General features: G+C 44.9%; 1 protein-coding gene across 3 annotated transcripts in view; it reads right to left on the bottom strand.

Moving 5' to 3' along the window:
• Positions 1-300: 300 nt before the first annotated feature.
• The window catches only part of tram1 (translocation associated membrane protein 1), a 44733-nt gene continuing 18012 nt past the window's right edge, over positions 301-27021 (bottom strand). Inside the window, exons 6-11 of one of the 3 annotated variants that reach the window (XM_070891255.1) lie at positions 15884-15968; positions 14749-14819; positions 12899-13003; positions 8944-9087; positions 4580-4740; positions 301-3756 (exon numbers count right to left, since the gene is read on the bottom strand). In XM_070891255.1, the coding sequence (XP_070747356.1) occupies positions 3683-3756; positions 4580-4740; positions 8944-9087; positions 12899-13003; positions 14749-14819; positions 15884-15968 (640 nt within the window). In that variant the 3' untranslated portion in view covers positions 301-3682. Of the gene's footprint in view, positions 3757-4579; positions 4741-8943; positions 9088-12898; positions 13004-14748; positions 14820-15883; positions 15969-27021 lie in introns of those variants that run through there. The other 2 variants (XM_070891256.1, XM_070891257.1) reach the window with 2 other exon arrangements.

Below are 27021 nucleotides of genomic sequence, written 5' to 3'. Positions count from 1 at the left end.
ACGCTCCTTCCGCTGTCTGCGCCTGGTTTCTGCACGCTCTCGGCGATGAGACTCGAGGTGCTCAGCGCCCTCCTGGATGCACTTTCTCCACCATGCAGTGCTCGTCACTTGACAACACTCCACAGCAGGGTGATTGAGATAAGAATCTAAGCAGTGTTGCACTGCGCATTGGTCAAAGTACGCAATATAATTTTACTATTTACATTTTCTGTGATAGTATGATTTAGAGAAGGATTTTAAGAAATCTAATAAATAATTAGATGTGCCTTTGCTGCATGAAATAAACAAATCGTCACAAAGTAGGATGGACAGTTTTACTTCACATTTACTCTGCAATTAATGCAGTTACAGTAATCCAGGCTGCTCTTACAACTGAAATTACAATTCTTAGACAATGCATTAAAAATAAAACTATCTCTCCTATATTATGATCAGAAACTTGATCGCTTTAGTTCTGTAAGACATATTGCATCTTAATGTAGTACTCAACAATAGATGCTAGTCAAGAAAAAGGTCACTTTTGTCCAGCGATTTTGAGTGTCTAAGATAATAATCTGTATCAAGCAAACTTGAAGTTAAGTTAAAGAAATAATCCCTAGATATTCCATTAAAAAATACAGCCCTGGACATATTTACAAGTATATTTTGGCAACAAGAATGCTCACTGATGTGAGGGAAGAGTAGCACTGGTGAAGAAAATATTTTTCTACTTTGAGCAACAATCGGCCCCAGGTCAGGTTTAGCACAGTAAAGTACAATATAAAGCTGCCTCCATTCTGTTGCTACTCGACAATGTGCCTTAGTCCCAACCTCAAAACAGAATTGCACACTCCCAACCAACCTTGTGGCCACTCAGACTGTCCATTTAATGCCAAATTATGGTCAGTTTTGTGCTTTGGGCCATTAAATGGATGAAGGCTACCTAAACTCACTTCACATAAGAAACCACAGCCAGAAAGACCTTCACCTCATTAGTCTGGGCTCAATTCAGAGGTGAAGAGATAAACCCCCAAACCATGCCACCCAGTACCAGTGACCTCTGCATCAGAGAGAGAACATCATCCCAGTGATCCAGGCTGCATCTGCAGACTATCCTCGACTTCTAGCCCCTTGCCTGTCATGTATACGCAAGTTATATTCCAAACTATATACAGGACTGTATTTTCAAACACTCCAGGAAAAAGTTATTGAAGTGCTTCATCCAGGAGCATTCCTTAATTTACAAAAAGAAAATTCATTGCAACAAGGCTCCACCAATAGTTAGCAATCTAGGAATGTCTTTAAGCTTAATGGTAAAGATCTTTATATATGAAATTCTCATTTATATCCAAATTATTTTATAAAATTAATAAAATTCTTGAAATCAGCAATTCCCTACATAAAGAATGTTATACAATAAACGTCCCCTTAATAATAACCATGTGATTATCTATCATTACATCTGCAGTACTGCCATTCTAAGGCCTAGCACAAATTTTATAAAACTGATATTAAAATCTGGCAGCCTCTTTGGGGTCTTATATTAGAGTAAAAAAATAAAAAGAATATTTCTCCTCTTTGAAGTTCTACTGCAATGTCTTTGTAGCTTTTTTAAGAAAAACTTTATTGCAGTGGTCTCTTCACAGATTGCCCCTGTTCAAAATTAACCTGAGAACACAGTTTGGCTTTGAAGTTATAAAACTGACTGAAAATAGACAAGTAGATTAGTGGAGAAGAATATTGTGGGTCCAATCACAACAAATTAAGGCATAGAGAATTAGTTTGATATTAGCAGCCAATGGGGGAGAAATTGGGTGCCTTTGGGGGGGCGCTAATGGCTTTGTGACCACGCGTGGCACTGACATCGACTCCCGCCATATTCGGTGGGAGTTTTACGGCATTACACCCAGATCTTCATCTGGAGATAGTGATGTCATCGCCGTGCGCATCGCCCCGGGCGAAAACACCAGCAGCTGCAGGAGACGTGAATTGGGTGGCCGGCCGCTTCGGGGCCGATGCTTAAAGGAAAGTTGGTAGAGTTAAGTTTAAAAAAATGTTTTACCTTTCTTGTTCCAGTTGTTTTTCCCCCACGGGATCCTGCCTGTGATCGATCAGCCCGGCACTCTGCTTGAGTGCTGGGCTGATCGCACAGGATCGTGGCTCCCTTGGTTGTCCAGGTAGGTAATTTTATATTGCAGAGCCTGCAACGATGACTCTTCCCTTTAATGGAGGGAAGGAACCTATGAACATGGCAGCGCTGCACAGCTCAGTGTGCAGCGCTGCTGAAGTCTCTGCCTGCCTGCTGCTGATTGCATTCCAAGAAGGAAGTGGAGCACTTGATTTAGCACTACATTTCCTACTTGGAGCGCAAACGGTGATTTTTTTTTAAAAGTTTGAAATAGTTAGCCTGGCGCTAACTTTTAAAAATTAGCGTCCCCAAAGGGGCGATAGTAAATTTCTCCACCAATCTGTCAAATGAACTTATTTAGCTTTCAAAATACACATATCTCCTCTGATAAATCACTTTCAAAATCATTTCCCATTAAGTACCAGTACCAACTATAAACAATAATTAGAGACTCATACAGAATTACAGATTGTTTCTCAATTTACAGCATTTTAAATTGGAATTTTGGTGATGAGTTGCTAACTTAAAATACTCAAGTGACTAGTAATATAATCAAGCCTGTGATTGGGAAAGTAACATTTCCTTCAGGCTGCAATGGATTACAAAATATAAAACCAAAAGATGCCAACCACATAACGCAACACACACCACAGGTGAAAACAAGTACAATGTCAAAAGGCATTTTATTTTTCATATGAATGCCATCTCTGCAGCCAATCACCATTCAACACGATGCTTGAAAAATTGTTCTTACCATTTTAGTGGACCATGACACCAGTCACCTACTGCCAGAACTGTTTTTGGCAGTTAAAAGTACTCTACTAAGGGGAAGCAAGGATGATTCGGTGATCCAGCACTCCTGGGGGTCAGATCTCGGCAAATTAGGGGCTGAGCTCCCGCAGATGTGCCCCCTGCGAATGCTGTTCCCCACGGGAAGAGTTGGATCGCTGAATCACCTATGTAAAGGGTAGGCGGAGTACATTTTCTGTCCAAGTAAGTCTGAGCAGAAGGTTTTTTTTTGCCACTTTAGCACAAATGACGTTCCTTACTGATAGCGATCCTTAAGTGCAGTCCTCTAAACATCCTAGACATCACACAGTATCCTGAAGAGGTTCCATTTAAAAAAAAAAATTAGGGGAATGTGGTTTCCTGATGAGTTTATGAGTTACAACAGAGCTTTCTGACCCCAACAAAGATCATTAGAGGTTGCTATAGTGTGGTTTGTCAAGGCTGGCAGTTTTCGATCAGGTCTCGGATCAGTTTGAAGTTGCCCTCCCCTCCATATTTCCTATGGAGCTGCTCTGGGAGGCAGAATTTTACTAAAATGTCAAAAAAATATCTGCTCAAACTCTTTTCTTTTTATAAAATGGAGGAATTATTTGAATAAAGCGCACTCCCCCCACCTCCCAAGCTTTTCTTTCCCTTTAGCTTTATTGGCTTTTGAATGCACACTGCTCACTTGGTACTTAGAAGTAAATGTTGCTTGCTGCAGCGTTAAGTAATGTTTGAGGAGAAATTGTCAAAGAAAAAACAAATCATGAAATTGGTAATTTGTGTACTGATGTAATCTAACTTTCAAGAAGATTTGACTTTTCTTGCACGTGGAGAGTCTCTATCTTCAGAAGTGACGGTCCCATTTACACCATTTGCTGCAAGACAGAAAGACCAGTTACTGTTATTTCTTTCCTGTGGCAACCTGGGACTGAAATATGATATTTACAATTTCAATCAATTAGAGTGTGGACTGCAACCACTCTGTACAATGGGGAATACAGACAGAAATTGTACCCAGTATAAAGCAGATGAAGTGGGAATAAAATAGCGGCTAAACCATACAGGGCAGAACTTTCAACCTCAGCAGGGACATACACTGGCAGTATCAGATGAAGTCAATGTAAAAAAAGCGGGCAGGGTGTATAACGAGTGGCCGATTTGATATGGTTGCCTGCATCCTCAACAAACGTTCCACACACAGACTATTACAGTTCAAAAAAGAAACTAACATGCAAGGGAAAAAAATTGTGATATCTTAAGAATAAATTTCAGACACAGCACAGTATTCTCTAAGGTAGCAACCAGAGTCAAAAACCTTTACCATTTCTTCATGTGGGTGAGAATGCAGTTGCTCTTATAGAAGTACATCTAGTACTTAAATAGGAAGATCCTAAAGAGAAGTTAGGGCAGGATAGAGGCTAGAGAGATTCAGAAATGGTACAAATCTGAAATGAAAACAGAAAATGCTGAAAATTTGCAGATCAGACAGCATCTGAGAGAAATAATAGATTAAATAAAGAGTTCAACTTTTATTTTCCCTTCCACGTGTCAATTTGCAGCACCTTCTGTTTTCACCAGTGAAACCACTGTAACATGTGAGAAAACGACATTGAACAGGTTGAACATTGCTAAATGATTTGCATTATCACAGTATGGTATCAAAGTCATTTTTGTATTGCTTTAAATGAATAAACAAACCTTTGTTTTCTCCTTTTTTAACTGCTTTGCTCTTTGTATTGGTGGCTTTCTTTTTCAGAGCCTGAATTTGTGCATGCTCTTTCCACCTCTTAAGCTGGAAATTAATGAACTTCCACATCATATACGCTTGTGTTAGGCAAATGGCAGCCAGGGCACTTATTCTGGAATGAATAATAGAATTATGTATGTGGTTATATTTCTTCAACTTCAATTTTATTAGTTTCATATATATTGTTTATTAAAAGCAAAAGTCCGTCTTATTATGGGTATGTCATGATGTGCCTTAGTATATTGATTTACACAATCTGCAACTAAAAGTTTAAAAACAGTTCTCCAACATTCTTTCCTCCTGCCCATAAAAAGCATTGTTCTTGCTGGAGTACAGTTCAACTGGCAGGCCTCCAGTACTTACCCCTCCTTCATGTCTGAGCCTCGATAGTGAGCCTATTCCACTGCAGAAGGCATCACAATTGAGCTCAGAATTTTAAAGAGGGCACAACTTAGGATGGCAAAAAAGCCCATTGATACAGATAATGGAGAGGAGAGGAGGGAAATAGAAAAATTACGTGTTTCAGTTCCTACCCACCTCCACTCTTCCTCACAAAGGCAGTGACAGAGCCACTTGAGCTCCTATTTTTTTGAGACTGGCAAAATCTATGCTGGGAATGGCTGGTTGAATGACCGGAACTAGGCACTGGCACTGAGGGGTCTGTGCCCAATTTTACAGGATCAGTTCATTTTAAAATAATGAGTATGCACTCCGAGCACAGCGTTGGCACTGTGAGAAATGGAGAAATTCCAAAATTCGGCCAGCAGCTCAAATTTAAGGAAATGTGCATACTTAAAGGCTAGTGTTGTTTCAGCCTTTGTAAAGATTTAAAATGGACGTGAAATATTTGTCACCCTTTCCCAAGGCTCGGGAGTGGCCGAGATGAAGAAGTGCTCGGCAAAAATGAAGTGACAGAAATTCCTCTCGAAGCATAAAACTGAGTCTATGGGTAAGTGATCATGCGGGCAGCATCCTACCCAGTTTGATAGCTTGCAAAGTGGATGTGCTGCTGCATGAGGTGGGTGTGAGGGGCCCTACCCCATTTGGCACTTCAGGGCACCCTCCCAAAGAAGATCAGTGGATATTGCGTGTCAGATGGCAGCCAGACTCAACAGTGTACACAATACATGGATCAGTTATATAGTAACCTGTACTCCCGGAAACCCCAGCACTCAGGAAATATTCTGTGCCCTGTCAAGCCGATGCCTCTTTTCCATAGGGAAAGTGATGAATGTGTTGCCCCTTGAAAACAAGCTTCCATCACTTGCTTGATGAATCTGGGATAATGACTGACTGATTTGATGAAAATCACTGGCGATAAGCTTGGAAGGCTCCGATGGCATGGAAATGTGATTCACGAACATGACAAGAGCTGTTCCTAGGGTATAAGTTGTCTCAGGTGGCTTCCAAAAGACAGCGCAACTATATGGCAGCACTCATATCAAATAAAGGCACCAAAAATAGGTCTCTTCTGTCTAGGCAAGTAGATGCAGGTATTGGACTAAGGACAGGTGTATACATAACAAATTAAGTACCTTCACAACAGTTATTGTTCTTACCATGGAATTACTGTTTATCATGAAGATTTTCTGTAAATGTTTCTGCCTGCCTCTCCAAGAGATATTGACACTGGCTACAATATAGTTACACAGTCAGAGGCAGCCCTCCAGCACCTTGCGCAACTAGTGGTTCTTTTCATGTCTTTGTCTCAAAGAGCCTGTTGATTGGCTATTTATGTGGAGGACGTTAGAACACAAGCCTGATTCTGTCCTCATCCAACAGCCACACTTGCATTTTACAAATAGTAAGAGTTTCTACAGGTACATAAAAAGGAAGAGTGGCTGAAGTAAATGTTGGTCCCCTAGAGGGTGAGACTGGGGAATTAATAATGGTGAACAGGGAAATGGCAGAGATTTTGAATAAATATTTTGTATCGGACTTCACAGTAGAAGACACTAAAAACATCCCAATAGGGGATAATCAAGGGACAAAAGGGAGGGAGGAACTTAAAACTATCACGATCACTAAAGAAGTAGTACTCGGTAAAATAATGGGATAAAGGCAGACAAGTCTCCTGGACCTGATGGCTTGCATCCTCGGGTCCTAAAAGAAGTGGCTGCAGAGATAGTGGATGCATTGGTTGTAATCTACCAACATTTTCTGGATTCTGGGGAAGTCCTAGCGGATTGGAAAACCGCAAATGTAACGGCCCTATTTAAAAAAGGAGGTAGGCAAAAAGCAGGAAACATTCGACCGGTTAGCCTAACATCTGTCGTTGGGAAAATGCTGGAGTCCATTACTAAGGAAGCAGTAGCAGGACATTTGGAAAAACATAATTCAATCAAGCAGAGACAGCATGGTTTTATGAAAGGGAAATCATGTTTGACAAATTTGCTGTAGTTCTTTGAGGATGTAATGAACAGGGTGGATAAGAGGGAACCAGTAGATGTGTATTTGGATTTCCAGAAGGCATTCGATAAGGTGCCACACAAAAGGTTACTGCACAAGATAAGAGCTCACGGGGTTGGAGGTAATATATTAGCATGAATTGAGGATTGGCTAACTAACAGAAAACAGAGAGTCGGGATAAACGTGTCATTTTACGGTTGGCAAACAGTAACTAGTGGGGTGCTACAGGGATCGGTGCTGGGGCCTCAACTATTTACAATCTATATTAATGACTTGGATGAAGGAACTGAGTGTAATGTAGCCAAGTTTGCTGATGTGATGATACAAAGATAGGTGGAAAACAATTGTGAGGAGGATACAACAAATCTGCAAAGGGATATACACAGGTTAAGTGAGTGGGCAAAAATTTGGCAGATGGAGTATAATGTGGCAAAATGTGAGGTTATCCACTTTGGCAGAAAAAAATGGAAGCGCAAATTATAATTTAAAATGGAGAAAAATTGCTTCAGTACAGAGGGACCTGGGGGTACTTGTGCATGAAACACAAAGTTAGTATGCAGGTACAGCAAGTAATTAGGAAGGCAAATGGAATGTTGGTCTTTATTGCAAGGGGGATAGAGTATAAAAGTAGAGAAGTCCTGCTACAACTGTACAGGGTATTGGTGAGGCCACACCTGGAGTACTGCATACAGTTTTGGTCTCCATATTTAAGGAAGGATATACACATTGGAGGCTGTTCAGAGAAGGTTCACTGGATTGTTTCCAGAGATGAGGGTGTTGACTTGTGAAGATAGGTTGAGTAGGTTAGAGTTCAGAAGAATGAGAGGTGATCTTAGCGAAACATACAAGATAATAAGAGGCTCGACAAGGTGGATGCAAAGATTATATTTCTACTCATCGGGGAAACTAAAACCAGGGTGCATAGTCTCAGAATAAGGGCCGCACACTTAAAATTGAGATGAGGATGAATTTCTTCTCGGAGGTAAATCTATGGAATTCTCTGCCGCAGAGAGCTGTGGAGGCTGGGTCATTGAATATATTTAAGGCGGAGGTAGACAGATTTTAGAGCGATAAGGGAATAAAAGGTTATGGGGAGTGGGCAGGGAAGTGGAACCGAATCCATAATCAAATCAGCCATGATCTTATTAAATGGCAGAGCAGGCTCAAGAGGCCAAATGGCCTACTCCTATTCCTATTTCTTGTGTTCTTGTGTTGCCACTGGATAGTGATCAGGCGTCCCTCCTCCTTAGCCCAGGGGTGCTGAAGCCAATTGTAGTATCCAAATACCACATTGACCAAGATCAGCTTGTTCAGCACAGATCAGGAATTGAACCCAGGACCTTTTTGTGGCGTGACAACCCATCTAAAAATGAATTTAAGCATAAAACTACCAAGGAGCTATGGAGGAAGGCAGCAGTTCTGGTGCAGCGGTCCCTGCCTAAAACTGAAAAATGCCCCAATGTTAAACGCCGCTTTATAATCAATATAATGGCCCGAAAATTGTGATTGGAGGCTTCCTGCCAGCGGACGCCTCCGATCTAATTTTTTTTAGCGAAAATACCTGGAGGAACGTACACTTACACTCCGATGCCTAGCTGCGCAGTCCAGCGTATGGGCCCATGTCTTCCAGGAGCGTATGTGTATCCTGGCATCACAGGGGCCTGGACCACCAGTCACAATGTAGTATTCTCATTCATAGTAATGGGAGCTCCGAGCTACCATTATGATCAATGAGAATACCCCTAAAATCAAAAACACCAACATAAATAAAAAATATGCCACTTTTTTTTTTTAATTAATAGAAATTGCATTAAATTAAATGTTTGAGAAAAATCTATTTTTCTCAACAAAGGTTCAAGGAAACACTAAGATTTCATTTCAGCACTAACAAATTAAAAATTTGTACCTTACAGCCAGTATGTTAAAGTCTCCAGCAGCTAAATCAAGACTTTGATTTTGAGCCCCAGCAAGACCAAATCCAAATGTGAGGACAGACAGGGAGAGGGTAAGCAGTCGTGCCACTACGAACAAGAAAGCCCAAAGTGTAAAACTAGAAATAAAAAAAAACATTCGTAAGATATTGAATGCAATATATAGAGCTGAGAAAAACAGTGACAGAGTAATGTCAGAAGTCTGTAAAATTCATAAAGACAGGGGAATTCTAGCTCTGTAGAAAGTTTCCTGCAACATAAAGTTCTTTTTGTTCTTCCTCATTAAACTTCCTCCTCCAGCTCAGGGTAAAGAAAGAACTTGTATTTTATATAGCACCTTTCCTGACCTCAGGACATCCCAAAACACTTTACAGACAACTTACAGCTTATTGTTGTAATGTAGGGAAACATGACAAGCAATTGAAACCCAGTAAGGTACTTCAAAGAGCAATATGATAAATGATCAGACAATCGATTTTAGAGACATTGGTTGAAGGATAAATATTGGACTGGACACTGGAAGAATTTCCCTGCTTTTCTTTCAATACTGCTATGGAATCTTTTGTATCCACCAGACAGAACAGACTTGGTATAATCCCTCATCGAATGACAGCACCCTCAACAGTGCAAAACTCCCCAAGTACTGCACTAAAGTGTCAGCCTGGATTATGTGCTTAAGTCTCTGGAGTGGAGCTTGAACCCACGACCTTCTGTAAATCTGGACCATGCATAAGCAATGCAAACTGCGGGAGGCTGCCGCGGGACTAAACTATTGCTTTCAGTGCTGTCTCTGTCCGAGATGGGATGATTTTTCCTGCTGCATGGTGGCCATGGTGAAATCTAGAGACAGTCAGGGTAGTTGAGTTGGAATACCAGCCCAGTCAGATACAAACTCAAATCCATACAAGAGAGTTCAATCCTCTTTGCTCACATATGTGCTAGCTGTAGTTCAGAGAGATGTCACTTTATGCAAACAGAGCAATTAAAGTACACAACTGTACTAACACACTTGCCTCAGCTCATCCACTCCTGAAGCCCTCATCCATGCCTTTGTTACCTCGAGACGATTATTCCAACGCACTTCTGGCTGGCCTCCCACATTCTACCCTATGTAAACTAGAGGTGATCCAAAACTCGGCTGCCTGTGTCCTAACTCGGACCAAGTCCCGCTCACCCATCACCCCTCGTTGACCTACATTGGCATCCAGTTAAGCAATTCCTCGATTTCAAAATTCTCATCCTTATTTTCAAATCCCTCCTTGGCCTCGCCCCTCCCTATCTCTGCAATCTCTTCCAGCCCCACAACTGTCTCTAGATTTCACCATGGCCACCATGCAGCAGGAAAAATCATCCCATCTCGGACAGAGACAGCATTGAAAGCAATAGTTTAGTCCCGCGGCAGCCTCCCGCAGTTTGCATTGCTTATGCATGGTCCAGATTTACAGAAGGTCGTGGGTTCAAGCCCCACTCCAGAGACTTAAGCACATAATCCAGGCTGACACTTTAGTGCAGTACTTGGGGAGTTTTGCACTGTCGAGGGTGCCGTCATTCGATGAGGAATTATACCAAGTCTGTTCTGTCTGGTGGATACAAAAGATTCCATAGCAGTATTGAAAGAAAAGCAGGGAAATTCTTCCAGTGTCCAGTCCAATATTTATCCTTGATGTGTTGATGTGATATATTTGGACTTTCAGAAGGCTTTCGACAAGGTCCCACACAAGAGATTAATGTGCAAAGTTAAAGCACATGGGATTGGGGGTAGTGTGCTGACATGGATTGAGAACTGGTTGTCAGACAGGAAGCAAAGAGTAGGAGTAAATGGGTACTTTTCAGAATGGCAGGCAGTGACTAGTGGGGTACCGCAAGGTTCTGTGCTGGGACCCCAGCTGTTTACATTGTACATTAATGATTTGGACGAGGGGATTAAATGTAGTATCTCCAAATTTGCGGATGACACTATGTTGGGTGGCAGTGTGAGCTGCGAGGAGGATGCTGTGAGGCTGCAGAGTGACTTGGATAGGTTAGGTGAGTGGGCAAATGCATGGCAGATGAAGTATAATGTGGATAAATGTGAGGTTATCCACTTTGGTGGTAAAAACAGAGAGACAGACTATTATCTGAATGGTGACAGATTAGGAAAAGGGGAGGTGCAACGAGACCTGGGTGTCATGGTATATCAGTCATTGAAGGTTGGCATGCAGGTACAGCAGGCGGTTAAGAAAGCAAATGGCATGTTGGCCTTCATAGCGAGGGGATTTGAGTACAGGGGAAGGGAGGTGTTGCTACAGTTGTACAGGGCCTTGGTGAGGCCACACCTCTGGAGTATTGTGTACAGTTTTGGTCTCCTAACTTGAGAAGGACATTCTTGCTATTGAGGGAGTGCAGCGAAGGTTCACCACACTGATTCCCGGGATGGCAGGACTGACATGTCAAGAAAGACTGGATCAACTGGGCTTGTATTCACTGGAGTTCAGAAGAATGAGAGGGGATCTCATAGAAATGCTTAAAATTCTGACGGGTTTAGACAGGTTAGATGCAGGAAGAATGTTCCCAATGTTGGGGAAGTCCAGAACCAGGGGTCACAGTCTAAGGATAAGGGGTAAGCCATTTAGGACCGAGATGAGGAGAAATGTCTTCACCCAGAGAGTGGTGAACCTGTGGAATTCTCTACCACAGAAAGTTGTTGAGGCCAATTCACTAAATATATTCAAAAAGGAGTTAGATGTAGTCCTTACTACTAGGGGGATCAAGGAGTATGGCGAGAAAGCAGGAATGGGGTACTGAGGTTGCATGTTCAGCCATGAACTCATTGAATGGCGGTGCAGGCTCGAAGGGCCGAATGGCCTACTCCTGCACCTATTTTCTATGTTTCTAACCCCCCCCCCCACCCCCGAGGTGTCTGCGCTCCTCTAATCCTCCTGAGCATCCCTGATTATAATCGCTCACCCATCGGTAGCCGTGCCTTCTGTTGCCTGGGCCCCAAGCTCTGGAACTCCCTGCCTAAACCTCTCCGCCTCGCTACCTCTCTTTCCTCCTTCAAGATGCTCCTTAAAACATACCTCTTTGACCAAGCTTTTGGTCACCTGTGCTAATTTCTACTTGTGTGGCTCTGTGTCAAATTGTTATTGCATAATACTCCTGTGAAGCGCTTGGGGCGTTTCACTGTGTTAAAGGCGCTATACAAGTACAAGCTGTTGTTGTAGTATTTAAATTTGCGACAAATCAATAATCAGATGACATTCTAGAATTAAACTGATCTTGTCTGACAACAAGGACCTCTGATTCATAAAGGGCAAAGTGGTGGCCAGTGTGATAAATGTAACAAAACTCTATTTACATTTTAAATCCTTTTTCTGTCATGCAGATAGAATTAAAGTTCTGATGAAAGATCATTGACCTGAAACATTAACTCTGTTTCTCTCTCCACAGATGCTGCCTGACCTGCTGAGTATTTTCAGCATTTTCTGTTTCTATTTCAGATTTCCAGCATCCGCAGTATTTTGCTTTTGTATTAGCTTTAGCTACGCTGCCCCCAAAATGCATTGCTTTTGCTACCACCTGAGAATGGCTATTTTGACAAAGTACTGGAGAGCTCTTAGAACTATATCCTGGTATAAGTGAACATTAAAGTCGGGGGGGGAGAGAATCAGGAGCAAAGACCCACAAATATTGTACTGGGGTATCAGTGATGAAGTCAGATTTCCCACAATCCAATGCATTTTCCAAAATAAAGCTTCAACAAATAATGGCTAACTCTGCACCAAGAACTTTGAATATAAGGAACAGAGCTTCAAGATGTATTATTTTGAATATTTGGATAACATTGAATAATTAAGCTTGTAGTGGTCAGCACTTAAGTATTTTCTGCAAGGTACAGGACCTATCCATTAACCACCTACTTAAGCGATTGGAAATATTAGATGTACTCACCCCTTCTCGTTCTTTTCATCACTGAAGTAAAACAGACGAGAAATATGAAACAAAAGTTCCACAAAATAATGCAGCACCAGAAGTACTAGGCCAAAACGGTTCAGACTAGAAAAAAAACAAGGACAAATCATTCACAAAATTCTTTGTTATATTAGCAAGTAATGGGCATTGATATCTGCAAGGTTTCCTAAGAAGTTACCCTTCTCATAGTAACAGTATCAAAGATTAAAAGATCACCATTGAAGAGTCCAATTCTCAACAGTTAATTATAATATATACAAGTGAAAGCAGTACTCATGTACCAGTGTGCTCTATCTCCAGATTAGAGCCAAATTCAGAAACAATTCACAATACTCCGAATTCCTAATCTCAGTGACTGAACAAGGCAAGACATGGGAGGGAATTTTTAATTTAAATTTTTTTTAATTTTTTAAAAAAGTATGCAGATAGATAAAACCAGACTGCTGCACATAACTTCTATAAGCTAAATATAGAGGGATGTTCACAGGGTGCCTACCTCATGAGAAACAGTGAGAGGTTTGGGAAATAAAAATAATCATATTTGTGATTTTGCATATAATACACACATGGATGACATCTTGAAATTAAGAGATGAAGGAAACTAAAGTAGTTCTACAACTGGAGAACAATGTTCCCTTTAAGCCGCGCAACTCTCTGAGCCTCCTGCGCAGCTGGCTCGCTGACTTTTCAATCGGAAGAACTGCACAAGTGCAGTATTTTGAATGATCGCTCAGCCCCTTTAAAAAAAATAATGGGAACATTGCTGGAGAAATGGAATTGATGCAAGAGAATTGAGTGAGCACATTGTTAAAGAAGACAGTTTTCCTAAAAATGCCACTTGAACATTGAAGGACATGCAGATGGGGTTAGAAGAAGGTGGTTGGAAGGAGGCTCACGTGGCACATAAACAAAAGCAAAGATCAGTTGGGCCAAATCGCCTGTTTTTATGCTATAAATTCTATGTAATCTCGCATCAAACCAGCTTGAGGATAGTGGTAACAGTGCTCTTACAGATGGCATCACAGTGAATGAGCTACCCCTCTTCATTACGTCCCTCTCAGTCAAACAGTCCCCAAATACTCTCTATCCTCAAACAGAAACAGCCATTTGGGCAAGACAACAGAAGGCTGCCAGCACCCTTGAAAATGATCCCTGTACGAGGCTTCAGAAAGTGCTGAAAACATCTGATGTAGTAGTAGCCCAGATTTTACTGTCAGCATTTGCCATCATTACCTCTGTGAAATTGACTATGGATACACTGTTGAACTCCCCAGAGCTGGCAATCTTTGAGAAATCAGTCAACTGATGAGAACTTAAACTTCTTTCCTATAATATTGCTCTTAAAAAAAAAGAAAAAGTTAAGCCTTTTGAATGAGGTGTAACTGGGTCATTAAATGGCGTACTGATTCATAATTACTGTGAACAAATGTTCTGTCCTTGAAAAACTAATTTTATATTTGTGAAGTCAAATTTTTTAAATTCTATGGTTTTTAAACTATCACAATTAAAAAAAAAACTTTTCAAAAGTTTGTTTGCTATTTCAGCTTCTAAGTTAATCCATGTGTACGTCCCAATCTTTAATTCGCTCTCTAAAATTATTAAAAAATGAAGGAAAATCGGTGCCTTTTACTTTCTGGTTTACTGTGAAATTCTTCAAAGTTCTTCAATTATCGCCATTGCTTCGCCACTAACCGCAAATGCTGGGCCAATAAATCGGACTCCTGGAGATTTGACGTATTGAGGTTTATTTCAGTTGTCTCATTCATGTTGCACAACAGCTTTTGAGGCCTGGCCCCTTATCCACACTAGTTTAAAAAAAAAACACTTACTTTAACAGATAAGCTCCAGCAATGTGAAAAACGTACAAACTTGCATACACAAGCTGCCGAGGAATATCCTCCTGAAAACAGAAAGGCACTCAAGTGATTAGAAACCAGTAACAGCAGAATATAATTCAAATGTTCACTTTAAAGGTCTTTGAATGCAAACAATCTTGGCTGGAATGCATAATACTATCAACGACAAGGCACTGTTGCAGCAATATATTCAAAATGTTTAATCAATAATTTGCAATAAATTCAAACCCTCCGAATTACTGCCAGACCATTAATACACCAACCATCTAGCTCTTAAGCATCAATGACAACCTAGCAAACTTAGTCTGCCCAACTCAAAATAGTCACAAGGAAGCCAGTCTGCCCTTTCTGAAGGATGCAAGGATCTGTACAAGGTGTTGCAAAGGTTTTTCTTTTTCATTAAACACAGTTGCTTCCACCCAACTGAAAGGTCTCAGTTTTGTGGGGAATGGTTCCACAGGTGCTGATTCTGCTCAGGTACCTCTCCCAAGTGCCAAGTGACTACTTTGAGAGCCTGGGCATTAAATGTTAGCGGCCTATTCAACCAAGGGAGGAGGGGGGTGGCATGAGAGACGAGTCTGAATGTGTCCTCACCCAACGATCACACACACACGCGGCCACTTTCTAGTGCATCATTTGATAGAAATCAGGAGCAAAAGCTCCGAGGGATTTTTCTCCCCTCCCTAGCCCAGAGGCCCCAAGACTAACCTTACCTGTAATACTTGCTGCTTGGCTGTGAACAGCACAGACCAGCAACTTAAAATCAGAACCTCTGGTCTGTATAGCTACATCAAGCTGTGGCTTTGTCCACTCAGCCATCAGGTAAACACAAAAACTGGTTTCCATAACATAGGCTTAGACATTAGAGGCAACTTTACAATGCCCCACCACGGAGCTTTGTTAGCCATTAGCGCGAGTCAGAAAATCAGGTCTACAACGTCTCTGCCACTGCGATCACCATTAGCGAGACTCTACACTGGGAGAGCAAAATCACCCCGTTTATCTTTACTTAACTTTCCTTGTTAATTGACTCATCCCTCCCAATATCTGGCACTGCAGCTGAGAAGGTATACATATCATCATCCTAAAAACAGATACTCATGCTCACCTTTCGGGTTTTCTGAAAATAAAGTTCTGGCAAGACATGAAACCAATAAGCCAACTGTGCGATATAGAAAAACTTCACTTGAAATCTAAAAAGAAAACAAAATGTATTACAAAGATTATACCAGAGAATGTGACAATTTAGTGCAAAATAATGTACTGTACAGTTCCATGGTGAAATCAAAAATGCACAGAATAAAACATACGAGTACAAATAAAACACAAAACACTGGAGTACAAACAGTTGAATAGATACACTGCTAAATCAACCGTACAATATTTTCCCAGGTATCTAAAGCCTTTCCTCCTGCATCATCTCTCCAGCCATTCATCCCTCTGCTCTATCCCTCTATTTCTATACTCACTAGCTTGTACACAGACACGATGAGCGGAAAGAATCATAGAAAAATTATGACCAATGATTCTCGTGGCACCAAAGTAATCCGAAGATTACTACCTTTGAGATCCTGCTTTTTAATCTTTCCTAGCTCCCTAAACTTTGTCTGCAGGACCTCATCCCTCTTTCTACATGTCATTGATACCGAAACGCACCACAACCTCTGGCTGTTCACTCTCTCCGCTCAGAATGTTCTGAAGCCACTTAGTGACATCTTTGACCCTGGCACCAGTGAGGTAACATGTCATCCTGGAATCATGTCTGCGGCCACAGAAATGCCTATCCCATTCCCCTATCAAATCCCCTACCAGTATTGTTTTCCAGATCTTCCTCCTCCCACCCCTGTAGAACAGAACCACCTGTGGTGCCATGAACTTGGCTCTGGCTGCACTCCCCAGAGGAACCACGACCTTCACCAGTATTATACCAGTGAGAGAGAGAGATGCACTCAGGGGACTCCTGCACTACCTGCCCGGTCTTGTTTGACAGTCTCCCATTCCCTCTTTGCAAGCACAATTTTACTCTGTGGTGACCGGCTCCTGAAACACACTATCCACGTAGCTCCCAGCTTCATGGATTCCTACAACATCTGAGGAGGGGGAGGAGCCGGGTCAGAGCGCGCTCTGTGACCTCGGGCTGTGAGGGTCAGTGTCGTGCACTGCGTCGGCCGCTTCTGTCCTGGGCCGAAGGGACCCCATGCCAGCCGCTTCTGTCCCGGGCCGAAGGGACCCCATGCCAGCCACTTCTGTTCCGGGCCGAAGGGACCCCATACCGGCCGCTTCTGTCCTGGGCTGAAGGGACCCCATGCCAGCCGCTTCTGTCCCAGGCCGAAGGGACCCCACACTGGCCGCTTCTGTCCTGGGCCGAAGGGACCTCGTGCCAGCCGCTTCTGTCCCGGGCCGAAGGGACCCCACACCGGCCGCTTCTGTCCTGGGCCGAAGGGACCCCGTGCCAGCGGGACCCCACACCGGCCGCTTCTGTCCTGGGCCGAAGGGACCCTGTGCCAGCCGCTTCTGTCCTGGGCTGAAATGACTCCACACCGGTCCCGGGCCCCAGCGGGACAACACACAGCGGGCCCTCAGCAGTCCCAGCGGGACAACACACAGCGTGTCCTGAGCAGAGGGCTGTGTCTTTGCCGACCCTGGCATTAAAATCACCCAGGAGGATCAATTTGTCGCCCATGGGGACGCGGGACAAGGATGTCTCGAGGTTGGAATAAAAACCCTCTTTAGCCTCATCTGTTGCATCGAGTGTTGGGGCATATGTACTGATGACTGTGGCGCATTGGTTCTGAGATAGGATAATATGAAGAGTCATGAGGCGTTCGTTAACCACACAGGGCGAGTCTCTGAGGCGGTCGACCAGCTCATTCTTGACGGCAAAGCCGACTCCATGAAGGCAGAGAGGAGGTAGGGAAAGCCAACTCCAGCGGTACCCTACTCCTGACAAAATGTCGAGAACATGAACTCCTCATTACCAACACCCTGTTCCGCCAGAGGGACAAATACAAGGCATCATGGCAACACCCTCGCTCCAAACACCGGCATCTGCTGGTCATCGTCCGAGCCAGGGATCGCAAGGATGTGCACATCACCCGCGCCATGACAGGAGCTGACGACTGCTGGATGGACCACCGCCTAATCCGATCCATCATCAACATTAACATTGCCCCAAAGCAGAGGGGACAGCAGAAGCAGTTCCGCAAAAAAGTTAATGCCGGGGCACTTAGAGACCCAGCTAAGAGAGCCCTGTACAGCCAGCCTGGCGTGCCTTGATGACCCTCAGATGCTGAATGCCCATAGCGCTTGGTCTGCCCTCCAGGCCTCTATAACCAGTGCCTGTGAAGAGACACTTAGTCACTCAACCAGAAAACATCAGGACTGATTTGATGAAAATGATCAGAAGATCGAAGAACTAATAGATCGCAAGCGCAAAGCATTTCTGAGCCTCAAGCAACAGCCCAACTCGGGAGCTGCAAAACAACATTACAGACGGCTCAAATCTCAGGCCCAACAAAAAACCCGGGACCTAAAGAACAGGTGGTGAATGGAGAAAGCACAGGAGATACAACAACTGGCCGACAGCCACGATATGCGAGGATTCTTCACTGCAGTCAAGGCCATCTACAGTTCAAACTCCCAAGGCCCCACCCCACTCCTGGCCAAGAACGGGGAAACACGCCTCAAGGACACCGAGGCTGTCAGGGCCCGATGGAAGTAGCACTTTGAAGATCTCCTCAATCGAGACTCTGCCTTTGACTCGAGTGTTCTCAATTCCATCCCGCAGCATGCGACCCGCCACCAACTCAGTGAAACTCCAACGTTGCACGAGGTAGGCAAAGCCATAAAACAGCTCAAGAATAACGAGGCTACGGGTGTGGATGGAATCCTTGCTGAGGCGCTAAAGTATGGTGGAGAGGCATTGTTGGCGCGGATACATGACCTCATCTCTCTCATCTGGAGGGAAGAGAGCATGCCGGGAGATCTGAGAGATGTAGTGATTGTGACCATTTTTAAAAAAGGGGACAAGTCCGACTGCGGCAACTACAGGGAAATCTCCCTATCAGCCACTGGGAAAGTCGTCGCTCAGTTCTCCTCAAATTGTCTTCTCTCTGTGGCCGAGGAGCTCCTCCCGGAATCACAATGCGGATTTCGGCCCCTACGGGGCACAACAGACATGATCTTTGCAGCTCGGCATTTGCAGGAAAAATGCAGGGAGCAGCGCCAGCCCTTATACATTGCCTTTTTCGATCTTTCAAAGGCCTTTGACACTATCAACCGTGAGGGTCTATGGAGCGTCCTCCTCAGTTTCGGATGTCCCCAAAAGTTTGTCAACATCCTTCGCCTGCTTCACGATGACATGCAGGCCGTGATCCTTACCAACGGATCCATTACAGACCCAATCCATGTCCGGACCGGGTTCAAACAGGGCTGAGTCATCGCTCCGACCCTCTTCTCAATCTTCCTCGCAGCCATGCTCCACCTCACAATCAACAAGCTCCCTGCTGGAGTGGAACTAAACTACAGAACCAGTGGGAAGCTGTTTAACCTACGCCGCCTCCAGGCCAGGTCCAAGATCACCCCAACCTCTGTTGTTGAGCTGCAGTATGCGGACGATGCCCGAGTCTGTGCACATTCAGAGGCTGAACTCCAGGATATAGTCAATGTATTCACTGAGGCATATGAAAGCATGGGCCTTACGCTTAACATCCATAAGTCAAAGGTCCTCCACCAGCCTGTCACCGCTGCACAGCACTGCCCTCCAATCATCAAGATCCACGGTGCGGCCCTGGACAACGTGGACCATTTCCCATATCTCAGGAGCCTCTTATCAACAAAGGCAGACATTGATGCGGAGATTCAGCATCGCCTCCAGTGCAGCCTTCGGCCATCTGAGGAAACGAGTGTTTGAAGACCAGGCCCTCAAATCTACAACCAAGCTCATGGTCTACAGGGCTGTAGTAATACTCGCCCTCCTGTATGGATCTGAGGAATGGACAATGTATAGAAGGCACCTCAAGTCGCTGGAGATATATCACCAATGATGTCGCCGCAAGATCCTGCAAATCCCCTGGGAGGACAGGCGCACCAACAATCAGTGTCCTCGACCAGGCCTACATCCCCAGTATTGAAGCACTGACCACACTCGATCAGCTTCGCTGGGTAAGCCACATAGTTCGCATGCCAGATCCGAGACTCCCTAAGCAAATGCTTTATGCGGAGCTCCTTCATGGTAAACGAGCCAAAGGAGGACAGCAGAAACGTTATAAGGACACCCTCAAAGCCTCCCTGGTAAAGTGCGACATCACCACTGACACCTGGGAGACCCTGGCCGAAGACCACCCGAGGTGGAGAAAGTACATCCAGGAGGGCATTAAGCTCTTCCGAGTCTCACGCAAAGAGCATGAAGAGGCCAAGCGCAGGCAGCGGAAGGGGCACACGGCAAACCAGCCCCACCGACTCATTCCCTTGACGAATGTTTGTCCCACCTGTAACAGGGTCTGTGGCTCTTGTATCGGACTGTTCAGCCATCAAAGAACTCACTTTGGGAGTGGAAGCAAGTCCTCCTCGATTCCAAGGGACTGCCTATGATGATACACTGCAGTGACGCTAGCTGCTATTCAAGCTCTGAAACCAGTGTCCTGGAAACATCCTGGAGTTCCCACATGGCACTGGATGTGCATTCCACAGGACTGAAGTCCCCTGCCATGCATCTATTTATTCAACTATTAACTAACTTGCAGAAATAAACTCAAGACTAAGGGGGAGAAATTGGTCTCCTTTGCGCCTTGCGTTAGCACTTCCGGGGAGAAGATAACGAGGCACCAAGGGCTTACCGACTGGGTGCAGCAAAATCACAACGGCCACGAACTTCCACGGTGGGTTATCGTCGGCGCTAAAGGCTTTAGATACCTGGGACATTGGGACCGGTTCTGGGGGAGGTGGGACCTGTACAGGCCAGAGGGATTGCACCTCAGTGGAGCAGCGACTAATATCCTTGCGGGGGGATTGCTAATGCTGTTGGGGAGGGTTTAAACAAATCAGTCACCAAAATCCAGGTCACTAATTGGAGCGTGGGCAGGAGCAGCGAGGTCAGGGCGAAGGAGTGGTGAGAGGTTGCAGAGCAACGTGATCGGAGCCCAGGAGAGATGTGAGAGGAGAGGGCCCAGGTGAAGCACGGGCCAGCCCACACTGCGATATGTGCGCGCACTAGGTCCCTGCAGCAGAGCTGGTCTCCAGTCATCTTGGATAATCCTTGCCACTGGACTAAGACCTAACTCGGTCAAGCCCTTGTGGTGGCTGGTGTGTAACGGCCACCACACGTTCAAAAAATCCACATAGGCATCTCCCACCCTTCAATATGTAGTTCGGGACCTGGAATATCAGATCCTTCATTGAAACATCTGTGAACTCATCCCTCTTTGGTGTGGAAGCAAGTCGTCCTTGAGACGAGAGACCACCGAAGATGACGACGACAATATTTTGAAAACGTTAACATTACTATAAGTAACATATGCAGTTCCAGGCATCTTTGGGATCCTTTGCTGCCAGCTCTGAACGAAGTTACTGCATAAATATCACAGGATGACATAACTGTTGATTGATAGTGCTCTTCACCTGGATTGCTGTAATATGTGCTTATAGTGTTAAACTAAGTAACTATCAGCAATCAAATACATAGCATATTTCAACTCTTGCATGCATGTTGCTAGTGGTCAGCAAGATGCAGCCCTTTGGAAACAAATCTTCATTCCAATAATTTTCTTTAATTAGCCATCAGAGTTTCCGCTCCTGATTTCCATCAAATGATGCACTTGTCTTGAGTTCCTGACATATGACAGTGTAGTCCCGTCTTAAGACTTATGTAGATTTAAATAAACAGAAAATATTACAATTAAAATTCTGGTCACAGCCATAATGTCACATCACGTGAGGGATCTGGCATCACGCCCAGTAAGTTTATCGCGATGCTCAAATTGGAATTTGGCTCACCCTCCCTCAATTTCCTCATAACCTTTCTGAAGTGCCGCTCACTAGTTACAATTTTTTAATGCAATATTCTGGATAGCGAGTGTCAACTCCATAAAAAACAAACTTGTGGGTTGTCTCAGAGACTCCCCCAGAGGGATAAACGAATGCCTCATGACTCTTTGGCTTACCCTAGCCCGGAACCAGTGCACTATGGTCTTCAGCGCATGTGCCCCAACACTGGAAGCTGCAGACGAAACCAAACAGGAATTCTACTCCATCCTTGAACAATCCCTGTCCCGAGTCCCAACGAGCGACAAGCTGATCCTCCTTGGCGACTTCAACGCCAGAGTCGGAAAGGACACAGACCTCTGGGGAGGTGTAATCGGCAGTGAGGGGTTAGGGAAAGCCAACTCCAATGGCACCCTCCTGCTGACGAAATACTTCGAACATGGCCTCGTCATAATCAATACCATGTTCCGTCAGAAGGACAAATATAAAGCTTCTTGGCAGCACCCTCGCTCCAAGCACTGGCATCTGCTAGACTACGTTATAGACGTGCGCACTGCCCACGCCATGACAGGAACTGGCGACTGCTGGAAGGACCACCGCCTAAGTCGCTCTATCATCACCATCAACATTGACCCAAAACAGCGACGGCAATAGAAACAATGCCACAGGAAAATCAACCGCGGTGCACTCGAAGACCCTGCTAAGAAAGCCCGATTCAGCCAGCGCCTTGCTACCAACCTGACGACTCCCAGTGACCCAGAGACGCAGAGGGGCTAGAGTGCCTGGTCACCCCTCAAGGCTTCCATAATCAGCACCTGCGAAGAGACGCTCAGTCATTCGATGAGAACGACCAGGAGCTAATATGCCGCAAGCGCAAGGCATTCTTGGACTGGAAGCAGCTACACAACTCGAGGGCAAGAAAGTAGCTCTACAGATGCCTGAAGGCCAAGGTCCAACAGAAAAACCCGCAACCTAAAGAACAGATGGTGGGTGGAGAAAGTTCAAGAAATCCAGCAGCCAGCCGACAACCACGACATGCTAAGATTCTTCAGTGCAGTCAAGACAACCTACGGCCCAAGCACCCAAGGACCTACCCCACTACTGGACAAGAACTCATTGTTGTAAGGCTGCCTTGCTCTTTTCGCTTTGTTGCTTTAAATGTCGAATTCCGCATACACTCAGTTGTAGTAAAGGCAGGATCGGGTCTTTTATTTAGACATTCATATGAGCCACAAAACACAAGCAAACTCTCTGCTTGCAAAGGCAGCTCTCCAAGAAGTGGCACACCTTTCGAGATTCCAGTGTCACTGGTGTCCGTGTATGTGTGTGACAAAAACCAGTTCCATCTCTTATACCTAAAAAGCCTTTAAACTTTTATTTCTTTGCATAGTACATTTAGACCATTAACATGCAGACAATGTTGAATCAAAATGGCATTGTCCTGAAATCACGGTTAACTGCTTTCTGAATCGTTTAACATACAGATAATGTCATCAAATGATTATTACAGTGTAACTTATTGCTATGCGAATACAGACAATGTCATGAATTACTATACACAACTCAGGTGATCGGCAAGATAGTATTGATGATACAAACAATTAACATACAGAAGGCTGGCTAATTAAAGAAAATGTTGAATTTCTGCATCAATGTCTGCTTTTGTTGATAAGAGGCTCCCGAGGTATGGGACAGACATTTGTCAAGGGAAGGGGTGGGTGGGACTGGTTTACCACACGCTCCTTCCGCTGCCTGCGCTTGACCTCTTCACGCTCTCAGTGTTGAGATTTGAAGAGCTCAACACCCTCCCGGATGCACTTTCTCCACCTAGGGTGGTCTTCGGCCAGGGACTCCCAGGTGTCAGTGGTGATGTCGCACTTTATCAGGGAGGCTTTGAGGGCGTCCTTGTAACGTTTCCGTTGCCCACCTTTGGCTTGTGTGCCGTGAAGGAGCTCCTCATAGAGCATTTGCTTAGGGAGTCCGTTATGGCATGCGAACTATGTGTCCTGCCCAACGAAACTGATCGAGTGTGGTCAGTGCTTGAATACTGAGGATGTTAGCTTGGTCGAGGACACTGATGTTGGTGCGCCTGTTCTCCCAGGGGATTTGCAGGATCTTGCAAAGACATCGTTGGTGATATATCTCCAGCGACTTGAGGTGTCTTCTGTACATCGTCCATGCCTCTGATCCATACAGGAGGGTGAGTATTACTACAGCCCCGTAGACCATGAGCTTGGTGGTAGATTTGAGGGCCTGGTCTTCGAACACTCTCTTCCTCAGGTGCGGATCCATGACCTCATCTCTCTTATCTGGAAGGAGATCATGCCAGGACATAGGAGAGACGCTGTAATCTCGACCATCTTCAAGAAAGGTGACAAGTCAGACTGCGGTAACTACAGAGGAATCTCCCTGCTGTCGACCACCGGGAAAATCATCGCAAGAATTCTCCTGAATCTCCTTCTTCCTGTGGCTGAAGAACTCCCAGAGTCGCAATGCGGATTCCGCCCACCGAGGGCACAATGGACATGATCTTCACTGCGCAGCAGATACAAGAGAAATGCAGGGAACAGCACCAATCCGTGTACATAGCCTTCTTCGACCTCACAAAAGCCTTCGACACTGCTAACCGTGAAGGATTATGGAGCGTCCTCCTCAGATTCGGCTGCACTCAAAAGTTTGTCACCATCCTCCACCTGCTTCATAGTTTCATAGAAGTTTACAGCATGAAAGGAGGCCATTTCGGCCCATCATGTCGGTGTCGGCCAACAAGAGGCTACCCAGCCTAATCCCCCTTACCAGCTCTAGGTCCGTAACCCCGCAGGTTATGGCACTTCAAGTTGCACATCCAAGTACTTTTAAAATGTGGTGAGGGTTTCTGCCTCTACCACCCTTTCAGGCAGTGAGTTCCAGACCCCCACAACCCTCTGCATGAAGAAATTTCCCCTCAAAACCATCTATCAATTTATGCCACCTGGTTGTTGTCCCCTGTGCCAAGGGAAGTAGGCCTTTTCTATCCATTATATCTCGGTCCCTCATAATTTTATACACCTCAATGAGGTCTCCCCTCTGACTCCTCTGTTCCAAGGAAAACAAACCCAGCCTATCCAATCTGTTCTCATAGCTAAGATCCTCCACTCCTGGCAACATCCTTGTAAATCTCCTCTGTACCCTCTCCAGTGCAATCACATTCTTCCTGTAATGCGGTGACCAGAACTGCATGCAGTACTCCAGCTGTGGCCTAACCAGTGTTTTATACAGTTCAAGCATAACTCACTTGCTTTTATATTCTTTGCCTCAGCTAATAAAGGCAAGCATTCCGTATGCCTTCTGTGTGAGCTGTGAGGAGGATGCCAAGAGGCTACAGGGTGACTTGGACAGGTTAGGTGAGTGGGCAAATGCATGGCAGATGCGGTATAATGTAGATAAATGTGAGGTTATCCACTTTGGTGGCAAAAACAGGAAGGCAGAATATTATCTGAATGGTGACAGATTAGGAAAAGGGGAGGTGCAACGAGACCTGGGTGTCATGGTACATCAGTTTTGGAAAGTTGGCATGCAGGTACAAGCAGGCAGTGAAGAAGGTAAATGGCATGTTGGCCTTCATAGCAAGAGGAATTGAGTATAGGAGCAGGGAGGTCTTACTGCAGTTGTACAGGGCCTTGGTCCATATCTTGAATATTGTGTACAGTTTTGGTCTCCTAATCTGAGGAAGGACATTCTTGCTATTGAGGGAGTGCAGCGAAGGTTCACCAGACTGATTCCCGAGAGGGCAGGACTGACATATGAAGAAAGATTGGATCGACTAGGCTTATATTCACTGGAATTTAGAAAAATGAGAGGGGATCTCATAGAAACATAAAATTCTGACGGGATTGGACAGGTTAGATGCAGGAAGAATGTTCCCGATGTTGGGTAAGTCCAGAACCAGGGGTCACAGTCTAAGGATAAGAGGTAAGCCATTTAGGACCGAGATGAGGAGAATTCATTCAGAGAATTGTGAACCTGTGGAATTCTCTACCACAGAAAGTTGTTGAGGCCAGTTAGTTAGATATATTCAAAAGGGAATTAGATGTGGCCCTTACGGCTAAAGGGATCAAGGGGTATGGAGAGAAAGTAGGAATGGGGTACTGAAGTTGCATGATCAGCTGTGATCATACTGAATGGTGGTGCAGGCTCGAAGGACCGAATGACCTACTCCTGCACCTATTTTCTACGTTTCTATATTACCTTCAGGGATCTGTGGGCATGCACTCCCAGGTCCCTTTATTCCTCTACACTTCTCCATATTCTACCATTTAATGTGTATTCACTTTCCTTGTTAGCCCTTCCCAAATGCATTAGCTCTCACTTCTCTGGACATGCAAGCCGAGATCCTGACCAACAGATCCACCAGACACATTCCACATTCGGACCAGGGTCAAGCAAGGCTGTATCATTGCACCAACGCTCTTCTTGATCTTCCTTGCTGTAATGCTCCATCTCCCCCTCAGCAAGCCTCCCACTGGAGTGGAGCTAAATTAGACAAACGGGAATCTGTTCAACCTCTGCCGCCTCCAGGCCAGAAACAAGGTTGTCCCATCCTCCGTCATCGAACGATAGTATGCAGACGACGTCTGCGTCTGCGCACACTCGGAGGTCGAACTCCAAGTCATCGTCAACACCTTCCCGAAGGCATATGAGAGCAAGGGCCTTACACTGAACATCAGTAAGACAAAGGTCCTCTACCAACCTGCCCCCACCACACAGCACTGCCCCCTGGTTATCAAAATACACGATGAAGCCTTGGACAACGTGGACCATTTTCCATATTTTGAGAGCCTACTGTCAACAAAGGCAGACATTGACGATGAGGTCCAACATCGCCTTCACTGTGCCAATGCAGCCTTCGGTTGCCTGAGGAAGTGTGTGTTTGAAGACCAGGACCTCAAACCAGGCACCAAGCTCGTGGTCTACAGAGCAGTGGTGATATCCACCCTCCTATATGGCTGAGAGACATGGACTATGTATAGCAGGTATCTCAAAATATTGGAGAAGTACCACCAATGCTGCCTCTGCAAGATCCTGCAAATTCATTGGCAGGATAGGCGCACCGTCAGTGTTCTCGCTCAGGCCAGCATCCCCACCATCAAAGCACTGACCACGCTCGACCAGCTCCGCTGGACGGGCCACATCGTTCGCATGCCTGACACGAGACTCCCAAAACAAGCTCCGACATGGCAAGCAAGCCCCAGGTGAGCAGAGAAAATGCTTCAAGGTCACCCTCAA

This window comes from Pristiophorus japonicus, chromosome 1, assembly GCF_044704955.1.
Source record: "Pristiophorus japonicus isolate sPriJap1 chromosome 1, sPriJap1.hap1, whole genome shotgun sequence".
NCBI classification, from domain to species: domain Eukaryota; kingdom Metazoa; phylum Chordata; class Chondrichthyes; family Pristiophoridae; genus Pristiophorus; species Pristiophorus japonicus.
Note: the sequence above shows the minus strand (reverse complement) of the source record. Positions and strands in the feature narration are given on the sequence as shown.